An 11,285-nucleotide genomic window follows, 5' to 3' on the forward strand; every position below is an offset into this window, starting at 1 on the left:
TTTTTTTTTTTTTTTTTTTTTTTTTTTTGCCTTGCTTGTACTCTCTCTCTCTCTCTCAAAATAAATAAAAACAAAACATTTAATAAATAAATATATAAAATCCTGTCTTATGACTGATACTTATATGGACAACAGGCAAGGTGCATGGAACAATATTTTAGAAGTGAAAAGACTTTCTGGTCACTTGTTTGCACCACAGTTGAGAATAATCATGACAGTCAAGACAATCAGTCTCCTGCTCCAGTGAGTTTGCAATCTATACAAATGTAAAGGCAAATTAAATTACCATGAGATAGAATTGAATGAGCTATGCCCCCTAGGAATGGCTGCTACTGTGTTAAATAGAGACACTTAGAGAAGCTTTTAATTTTTGGTCACTAAGACATCACTTATGAATCTTTATATGTTGGAAAACAACTGGACTCCAAATTCAGATAGATGGGGCCTTCAGTTCTGGCTCTGCTACTTACTAGCAATGTGTCAATGAGCATGTTATTTAGACTTGGCTAAGACTCAATTTTCTCAACTGTAACATGAAATCATATTAAATATAAGAGGAATTAATAAAAATATATAACATTAATGCATAATTCATATCTATTATATTAATAATGGAATAAAATAATAGGAAGCAGTAGTTTTTTACCCAGCAAATGTCAGTTTCTAGTTTTCTTCATACTTACAACATTTCTCAATCCTTTTATCCACGCATAATTGAGAAATAGATCTGTTGGGTAACTTTGTCTAAGGTCATAAGATATTTAGAGACAGAACTAGAACATTAATCCACAGTTCTGATTCCAAATTTATATATCCACTGCATTTATTACTGCCTGTAAATGGCTTAAGAATGGTTGACTACAGCTGCATTGCATTGACTATGATATATCGGATTCCTTTATAATGTCAATTAACTAGAGCAGGTACATAAACGAAATAATATACATCCCTGTTTGAGTAATAAACCATCTCAGGATATTTTCAAAAGATCCTACTGCCTCAAAGACTCCTACAGCTGACTCATTTAAATTAGAGAGGTTTGAATGGAACTATTTTTGCTGAAATGCCAACTGTCAAGTGACTAAGTGTTCAGATGACTGGATGTATTAGTAACAAGGAGGAAATCTACCCTGGTTCCAGAAATAATTTGAAAAACTTAATCCCAAATCATCATCTTTATATTTGATACAGGAGGAGAGGCAGGGGGAGAAACTTAGCACAACGGTTAGGATCATGGAGATTACAGTCAGACATATTTTCCAATATTTACTATTATTAGCTATATGACCTTGCACAAATTACTTAAGCTCTCTGAGTATTACGGTTTTTCATGTGCATATGGGGATTATTACAACTATTTAGGAAGGATTAAATAATTTAACATATGCAAAGCACTTAGTATATAGTTTCAGGTATAGAGTATTTAATGATAGCTTTTATATTATTATTGAATACAAGACTGTTGGATTGGCCATCAAATTGTTTTTAACTCTGGTTCTATAACACTGATTGAATATTCATTGGTATAACAACTAATGTGGATATATCATAAAAAGATATAATAATAATTTCCACACATGGAACTCAAAGAATATGTCAGATACTAAACTAGTCTTTTTACATTAACAGATTCCATTGAATCCCTCTACAATAATGCTTTAAGATATATTATTCTATTTTTTTTTTTTGAGAGAGAGGGCACAAGTGAGCAAATGGAAGAGAGAGAGAGGGAGACAGAGAATCTCACAAGGGACAGAGAGAGAGAGAAGTGGGGCTCACCTGAAGCAGGGCTTGAGCTCATGAAACGTGAGATCATGACCTGAGTTAAAGTCTGATGCTTAACCGACAGAGCCACCCAGGCATCACAAGATATATTATTCTAATTTTAAAGAAAAAATGTCCTTAAATAATTAAGTAACTTGTCCATGATCTTGAGCTGAGATACAAAAGTAACAAAACCCTATTTTGTTTTCTGTTGAGAAAAACCAATGGTCAAAGACTCTAAATAACATGTTTAATATCATCTGGTGTCAGAGGTCCTCTGATGAGGAATTCATTCTTTTTCTATTTCAACACAAGTGATTTATAGCATATGATGGGGGGAAAAATCAAATGTCCCAAGTCCAATGAAAAAAGAGAGGTAGAAAGAACAAACAGATGTTTTAATGGAGGTGAACCTAGACAGTGTTCTCTTAAACTTAAATAAATACCAATAAACTACCAGTTATTAAAAGATTTCAGGAGCAAAAATTCTATTAGGGCATTAGAGGTTTATCGGGGTGGGGGGATGGGGAGCAAGTAAACCATATGACATTCCACAGAATCTTTTCCATAAAGAAAAAAGAGAAGCTGTTATTTCACTGAGCTGTTGCCATGGTTACCTAAAACCCATGACTATCTGCTGAAATGTGACTTTTTTTTCTTTTTTCTTCCCACTGTTTGCTTCCATGTGATGTGCTTTTCACCTGATGAGTGAATTCCCTGGCCACATTTCACTCACATCTATCATCTAGGAAATATTTTGTTTTTTCTCTTTATTTTGATCCACCATAACAGCTACTCCTGATCTACCTTTTGTTTTTTTATGGCTGATCTACCTGCCCTTGCATAACATTGGATCTAATTGTATTGAGCACAGGTATTGGTACTTTAATGTTATTAAGGAGCACCCCCATCTCCAAAACTATCGGACTGTTTTTAGCTGATGACAAATATGCTTCTACATTAAAAGCTCTTGGCATTAAAGAAATAAATTTAAAAATATATATATACACAAAAGATATGAATCCTGAATATAAGAAAAATGGTTTTCTAAAAATACTAACAATAATGAATATATTATTTTATGTAATAGAAAACTCAGTCTCACTTAAATAACACTCTGACACATTGTAGCTTATTTGATCTTCTCTATTGTATGCTCTTTCTTTCTTTCTTTTTTTGCATGCATACACACATACATATAGGAGCCCAGAAAGAACTACATAAAATGTTGTATTCTACACTTTGATGAATCACTGCTTATTTCTCATTGTGTCTCCTTGGTCTTGGTGATCCACTGCTATAAAGAAGTACGGTCTATTATTTAGAAATCCAGGCATGCATAGTGTAGTTTTTAATCCATGTTATTATGACAGCTAACACTTCTGTGATTTTTAATTTTGTTCAGCATACATTTATAAAGTCCGTTCTATGTATATATCATGGTTCTGGGCTCTGTGGGTACAAAAGCAAATTAGAAATGGTCTCTGCCTTTGGAGCTGCTGACAGTATGGTAGACAAGACAGGTTTGAAAACCATTCCATGTACTGAAGAGTTAATAGATACTATAATATAAATCTGTACGGAGTGTAATATAGCACAAGGAGTGAGGGTCAATTCTACCTGAGTAAGAGATATGGATCAGTAAAATTCTAAAGGAATATTTCTATCATGGCAGAAATGAAAAGGACTACAGAGTATCTGCTCCATTTATCTGTGCAGTTGAATTTTAAGGGATAACAAGGGACTACAAGTCAAATTTTATATCTATAAATTAGTGGCTTAATTGACTTCTTCTGGGCCTAAATGGCTCTTTATTAACAGAGAAATAGCATTGGACTCAGAGGCACCAGAGTTCAATCCTCACCTGTGTGACCTTGTATAAATCATACCTTTTTGAGCATCACTCTATCCTCTTTTATAACATAAGGGCACTACGCTACACACCACTGAGTGTCTTTTAGCTCACAGTTAATAAATGCTATGAATTACTAAATGCTGTATTTTTGTTTTGTAAAATATGTCTGAAATTGAGGAAAAATGGAGGATTTACATGAAAGGGGCTATCAGCATAGCTAATGTTGAAGGTCTCAATGAATTCACTGAGTATGGAAGCTATTTGATTCTTACTTCACACAAAGTAGTTTACTTCTTGATTTGAGTGTACAATTCAGGCAGAAACAAACTAGTGGTGTGTTTATTACAGAACCTGTTTATAAAGTGAAATAGATACCAAAACAACTTCCAGATTAATTAAGTCAGTGATTCTCAATGCTGGCTGCATATTAGAATCACAAGAGAAGGGTTTAGGGGCACCTGGGTGGCTCAGTTGCTTAAGAGTCTGACTCTTTTTTTTTTTTTTTTTCAGAGACTTCTTAAGAGTCTGACTCTTGATTTGGGCCAGGTCATGATCTCAGAGTCCTGAGATCAAGCCCTCTACAGGGCTCCAGACTGGGCGTGGGGCCCACTTAAGATTCTCTCTCTCTCTCTCTCTCTCTCTCTCTCTCTCTCTCCCTCCCTCTGTCCCTGTTCCCTGCTCTCTCTTTCTAAAATTAAAAATAAGAGGTGCCTGAGTAGCTCAGTAGGTGAGCTTCTGACTTCAGCTCAGGTGATGATAGCACAGTTATTGGGTTTGAGCCCTGCATCGGGCTCTGTGCTGACAGCTCAGGGCCTGGAGCCTGCTTCAGACTCTGTGTGTGTCTCTCTTTCTGCCCCTCCTGTGCTCGTTCTCTGTCTCTGTCTTTCAAAAACGAAATTAAAATGTTAAATAAAATTTAAAAAAAAATGATATTACAAATTTTAAAAGAACAAGAGAAGATTTTAAAAATGCAGATGCTTTGACTTCAGAATAGACCACTTGGAAGAGAATTTTCCAGCAGAAATTAGGTGGATGGATCCATGCAATTTTCTTTAAGCTTCCTAAGTGATTTAGATATTGAGAACTACTGCATTAAATTGATATAAACAACTGATCTTCATTTTTAAAGGATGGTAACCAGAGAGACTATGAGAAGAAATGGAAACAGTGACTGTTACCTCATGCAGTGACACTGCTCACAATAGACAGATACAAATGTTTTTCACTTCCCTTTTTTTCTTCTAGAAACAGACACATTCATTTAAAAATGTTTTACTGTGTATTTATTTTAGAGAGAGAGAGACAGAGTGCACGTGGGGGAGGGTCAGAGAGAGAGAGGGGGAGACACAGAATCTGAAGCAGGCTTCCAGGCACAGAGCTGTCATCACAGAGCCTGACACGGGGCTCAAACTCACAGACTATGAGATTGTCATAGTCAGACCTGAGCTGAAGTCGGATGCTTAACTGACTGAGCCACCTAAGCACTCGCTTTTTTGCAGTTTTTTAATGTTTACTTATTTATTTTGAGAGGAAGAGAGCACGAGTAGGGGAGGGGAAGAGCAAGCAGGGGAGAGAAACAGAATCCCTAGCAGACTTCACACTGTCAGCACAGAGCCCAACGCAGGGTTCCATCTCATGAACCATGAAATCATGACTTGAGCTGAAATCAAGATGTTTAACCCACTGAGCCACCCAGGTACCCTCCCTTTTTAATTTAAACTATCATTTGCTTGTTTTTCTTCAATGGTCTTTGTTCACTCTATTTCCAAATTTTATTTTTAACACCAGTTACTCCACAGCAGTTTAGTCATAGAATAATATTGAACCTAATGTAATAATTTCAGTCCAGTGTTTAACCAGTAGACCCAAAAAGTTTTATTTAGAAATAAAATTGGCCACAATTATAAAGAAAAAAGGGAGGATAAGGACTTTCCACTCAATAATCAGTAAATGATTAGAAAAAAAAATATATTGCTAGTAATACCAAGTAGCATGTATCTCTTATAATAAAATATCAGTTAGTATCTATCTATTAAGCTTTGGTGCAGATGTTGTACAGTTTTGGTAATTTAGATAAACCACAAGCCTTTCTGGGTCAAGTGAAGCTGTATGGGTAAGGAAAGCATTATAAATGACTGAAAATCCCTATCCTAGCTGAGCAGTATTTTAAGCAGTAATAAGGGATGAGAGCGTTAGATGAGAGTTTTGCACTTTATAGATTAAGGTAGGAGATCTGAAGGCTTATTGGAATAGATTTTTTTCAGGCTCATCTTTTTCCAGGCTTTCCTGCATAAATACACTCATTACTCTTGGTAAATAGTTGGTATTAGTCATACCGGATATTACACCATGACCATTTTTCAAGAGCTTCAATAGACTACATTTGGAAGGTGTGTGAACTTAGTGGAAAGGGGAGGAAGCCATTCATATATTAAACCTGCAGAGTGCAAGGTGAGGATGCTAGATTCTTCCCATCTCATTTAAACATTGGGCTTAATTCAATAAAGCACTGCTAGTAAAAAGTTCTGTATTAGAAATGTTTGGAATACAGACGGAAAAGCATTTCTTTCTCCTTACGGTTTTAAATAATTAAAAACTTATTTTGGGGATCACATTTTGCCCCTAATCCAGAGGGAGAATTTTAGAATAGGAGAAATTAAATTTCAAAGTTGCAGTCCCTTATCTTGAACCTCTAAAGTTTGAATATATTTAGGAAAAAAACCCTAATTTCTTCTGCAGCCTATTCAGAAAAAAAAAAAAAAAAAAAAAAAAAAAAAAAAAGACAGAGATGAAGTAAGCCAGATCCTTCAGCTAAAGACATCATAGCAGTCATGTCCTTGGGAATACTATAGGTGATCAGGCAGCCATGTCTGGCCTATCTCTATTTCCTATCTCTGCGATCTTGTACAAGTTACCTTTATACCTCTGTGTTTCAATCCTTAGAATGGGGAAAGATCAGTAGAAGTATTTACTGAGTTACTACACAAAAAGTATTGCAACAGGGCTTCACACATGCTAAAATGCAAATTAGCATTTTTGTTATTTACCTATTTGGGCCCCAGGGTCCTCATATATTTTTTAAAAAATTTAATCTAAATAATATTCACCCAATTTTCCTGATGATAATAATGACCATAGACATTTAGTACATGATGCCTTCCCAAGGACCCTCTCCTGAAGACTCTGATCAATGGGTCTAAGGGTAGGACCAGGGATTTGTAATTTGTACGCTGTATGAATTTTATTGTGAAGAAAATTTCAGGAACACTAAGCTAGATCATTAACTTACTTAATCATCTAAATATTCATTGATCCATTCATTCAACAGATACTGAATGAGCCCTTTCCACTTGCCAGGCACCATCCTAGGTGCTGAGAGATATAATGATGAGCCAAATACTCTGTTTTTATCAGAGCTTAGGAACCTGGTGGAGGATATTAGACAAATAGCCACACAGATATCTGTGTAATTACAATTGTAAAGTGTGCTGTAAAGAAAAATACAAGGTATGCTGAGAATTTTTAATAGAGGACCTTTTCTACTCTTGGCAGGAGAGATGGGGAGGAAGGTATGTAAAGGCCTTCCTGGAGAAGCAATAGCTGAGATTCTTTGATGCTCTGGTATTGTATATCTAGGATGCCTTACCTGCCAAGAGGAGAAGAAAGATGCTGGGCTGAGTAGGTTTGGGTTTGCTGAGTTGCGCCCTCCCATGTACTCATCTGTGCAAATGTCACAGCTTTTAGCATCTCTCCAATCCCAGTATGGAATAGTGAAGTTCTCATCCCCGGTCAGCTTCTGGATTTCTTGTTCCCACAGCAACAAGAAGAGTCTGTGCCAAGGCAGGAAACCTGGGGCTTCATGAGCAAAATCAATGTCTCTCCAGATTTCAGAGCCTCCGAGCAGTGTGTCCCTTGACACATAGTAATGCATCCAGACAAAGAGGTCATAAACGTTGATGTCATTGAACATGGGTGTTGATCCATTATTCATTTGGCCATAGGTGCCGGTGGGGATGACATAGTCAGGGCTGGTAGTATGCTTTGCTAAAGTAAGGTAGGCAAGAAACTTGTTCTTCTCTGGGACACTCAAATCAAAGATGTTTCTTCTCACCAGAAGTCGCTTCTCTGTGCAGTTTGGTCCCCAAAAGCCAAACTTGCAATTTCCACAGTTGAATCCCATGAAGTTGCCAAAGCACTGGCAGGTCCTATTATAAAAGATGGAGGGCCAGGCCTCCCGGTCATCCATCCCCGTGAAGGGGTATTGAGGCCCGAGTGGGGCTTTGGACAGAATGATGTCCTGACAGGCACCCCTGCCTGAGAGCTGGCCGCAGGGACTGCCGTCACCGGTCCATGCTGGACAGCACTCCTTTTCCATCAGGCTTTTGGAGGAGGCACAGGCTCGAGGGAAATGGCCAGCGGAGGTCTGGAAACTGCACAGCAGGCAGCAGAGAGCAGCCAGGAGCATGCTTACTCTAGTCCTCACGGATCTGCTTGAGCCAGTTAATTGAGCCACACACTTCTCTTTCCAGCTACCCCTACAGTGACTATCACATGTTTCGGCTAAGACCTATATAATACCAGTCCCACCTCCAGCATCAAACACTCTCAGTCTTTATCTTAAGCTTTCATCTTCTGAAAACCACATGACTAACTTTTCCCTGAAGTTGGCACATATCCCACCAGTGGGATAGGCCTATGTGAAAGGGAGAAACACTTTTCACCATTAACAGTTTAACTCATATGGTTATAATAATAGAATAATAATCATGCCTGATCTAAGTAAACACAGTTGGTTACTGAAATTAATGAGGATTTGAATTTGAAAATGAGAGGTGGTATCAGGAGTAGAGCTTCTCTGATTAGGAAAGTTCAGGAAAGGTTAGAGATTATGGGGGCCAAGGCAGTTTCTCAGAGACCATAAATAGGCCACAGCATTTGCAGAACTCAGCTCTGCAGAAGAAGATTCTTTTCAGAGTCTAGAGATTGTATTTTATCTCTGGTTATATTGCAGCTTATTTATTTTATACAAAGTATCTGAAGAAAAAAACCTTTTTGATTCACCTTCCTTATTATCTGATACAGTTGACTACTTGCTAGTGAGCTAGCCATTCATTTCCTAACCATTCCTACGGATGGGATAGGTGGCTAGTCTGCTTTATTATGGAGACTTCTACTAGCTAATATTCTAAAGAAAACCCTTTTCTTTTTAATGCAGTAGCCATGTTGTTTCACCCATAAGTTCTAGAAATCAGAAATTGTTTTGATATTTTTTCTGCAATATGATCTTGTAAAAAAATTCTCAAGTTAGGATGTGAATAAATAGGATTAATATGTTTAGGCAATAAATATTTAATGGTCCTAAAAGTTCTTTTTCTGTGTATAGTAAGCTAGATAAATTGAAACACATGGATAAAAATATAATTCTACCACTTATGCCAGTTTTCAAATGAGTAGTATAGGTAATACGTACATCAAACTTTTAATGGAGGGGACAATTTTGTGAGCTGAGGATACTGAAACAGATTGCATAATTTTGGATAATAGTATTGCAATTTCACTGAAAGGATGCCCCTTGAATAAAACCTTAAAGGGCAGGCATAAGTTGGAGAGACAAATAGAATGGAGATGCTACTTCAGTCAGGGGGAAACTTGAGAGGCCGGAGCTGTTTCACTGGCCGAGCTGAAGAACTGGACTCAGGCAAGCTCCTCACACTAAAGGAAATTAAACCTGGGACCAGTCCATAAAGGGGCCTAAAAACTAAGTGATTTAAACTAAGGGGAGCTGAGCAATTATAGGATGAGAGTAGGCAAACTGAAGTTGTTCTTGGGAGATTTCCTTCCTTATCCTGTTCTGTACTTGAATCTGGGTGGTCCCTTTAACCTACAGAACAACTGAGAACAAGTTAAAGCTCTAAGTAAGGCAGCAGTGTCTTGTCTCAGAGCTGTGGGATTCCAGGGAAGACTGTCGCTTTCCTCATGATGTTGTAGGCAGCTTCTGCTTTCTCCCCTTTCTTCTGGAGTTAGTCTCATTCATTAGAAAAACATCAAGGTGCCTCCGTACCACTCTCTTGGGATTCAAAGCAGCCTTTTTCGGTGGAAGGAGCAGTGTGTGGGTGAAGAGGAGCAGAAGATAAGTTTCCATGGAAATGTTGCCTCTGGCTGGAATCAGGAAGTCATCACATGATCTCCACAAGGAGGCTTAATCTTTTTTTCTTCCTCCTTTCAGAGCCACCAAGGGATTAACACAGGGCTTCTTGTCCCTGGGGAGTCTTGGTTCTGTATTACTTATAACCACATGTGGCCTTTTGTAATTCTGTTCATCTACTTGCAGACAGAATTTACTTCTAAGGTTCAATTTAATTAAGAATTTTACTTTACACTTGCCCCCCTATCAGGCTTCCCAGTGAATAACTTATAAAGCCTTCATCACACTGCTGGGTTTCTGTGTCTATTTTCTCAGGTCTGTTTTCTGTAGCCTTCCAAGCATGCTTAGATGAATGGCAAAAATGTACTTTGTCCTCTTAATTTCTTTAACTTGACAGACCTCTTCATTATTCTCAAATATAGAACATTATCTACTCCGACCCATATGTATCAAAGTCTTATTGTCAATACAAACTCTTTACATATGAAACCCCATTTAAACTGGTTCTTCCCAGAATTACAGAATTTGAGAGTAATCTCCTATTCTAGGAGATTATTGTATGAGTAACACTTGAGCTAATGCAATACTCTATTAACCAGAATTTGGGCTCAGTAAATACCCTGTAAATATTTATTATCATGTATCAGGCATATGTTGAGAGATGGGGGTGCTGTGGTAAACAAAACAGAGAGGTTTCTACCCTCATGAAACATATAGGCTATTAAAATAATATTTTATATTTATATAACATTTATAACTTTGTGTGTATTTTAATATTTTTTCCTGGTCAAATGACTTTCTAAGCTACTGTAAAAGAATAAAGGAGCTTCTAGAGAAGATGGCAAGGGGACCTATCTAGTCTCATGAGGCATAGTCAAGCAAGGTTTTCTAGAAGAAGTTACATTTCACGTGACATCTGAAGATTAGAAGAAGTCTGCTTGTAGAAAAGGATAAGAGTGCATGTGAGTGCATTCCAGACAGAGGGAATATCATATGCAAAGTCTCCAGGATCCTAAAGATAGTTAAAGTGGCTACAACCCCAAAGGCTATGGAGATGTGATAGAAGTATGGAGGTGTACGTATGGATGAGACCTCAAGCCTTGACAGGTTTGAAGGAGAGTGTGATCTAATTATATGTGAATTGAAAACATTTCACTGAAGCTGAAGAGAGGACAACAGACATGGGGCGGGGAACAAGAGTAAATCTAGAAATAACTGTTAGAGATCATTGGAGTAACTCAGGCAAGAAATTACGAGGCTTGGACCAGAGTGATGCTCCGTGAGATGGACAGAAGTGAATGGATTTGAGAGATACACAAGAGGAGTGAGGGCTAAAGAGAAAAGAGATTTGGGGTTGACTTCTAGGTTTCCAGCTTGTGTCATTAACTAAAATGAGGAGAGACTGAGGATAAAATGTTTATGGAAATTGAATATGGATTCAATTCTAGACATGCTGAATTTGAGAGTTTTTAGTCTAGTCTAGCCACAAACAATTCTTCTCTGGTCTCTGGTGTTTGCATT

At 37.5% G+C, this 11,285-nt stretch overlaps 1 protein-coding gene across 1 annotated transcript in view; it reads right to left on the minus strand.

The window, feature by feature from the left end:
- TYR (tyrosinase) overlaps window positions 1-8,084 on the minus strand; it is a 94,748-nt gene extending 86,664 nt beyond the window's left edge. Inside the window, exon 1 of the mRNA XM_077763037.1 lies at window positions 7,266-8,084. Within this exon, the coding sequence (XP_077619163.1) occupies window positions 7,266-8,084 (819 nt within the window). The remainder of the gene's footprint in view (window positions 1-7,265) is intronic.
- Between the last annotated feature and the right edge of the window lie 3,201 nt (window positions 8,085-11,285).

Source organism: Crocuta crocuta, unplaced genomic scaffold (genome assembly GCF_008692635.1).
Source record: "Crocuta crocuta isolate KB4526 unplaced genomic scaffold, BGI_CrCroc_1.0 scaffold614, whole genome shotgun sequence".
Lineage (NCBI taxonomy): Eukaryota > Metazoa > Chordata > Mammalia > Carnivora > Hyaenidae > Crocuta > Crocuta crocuta.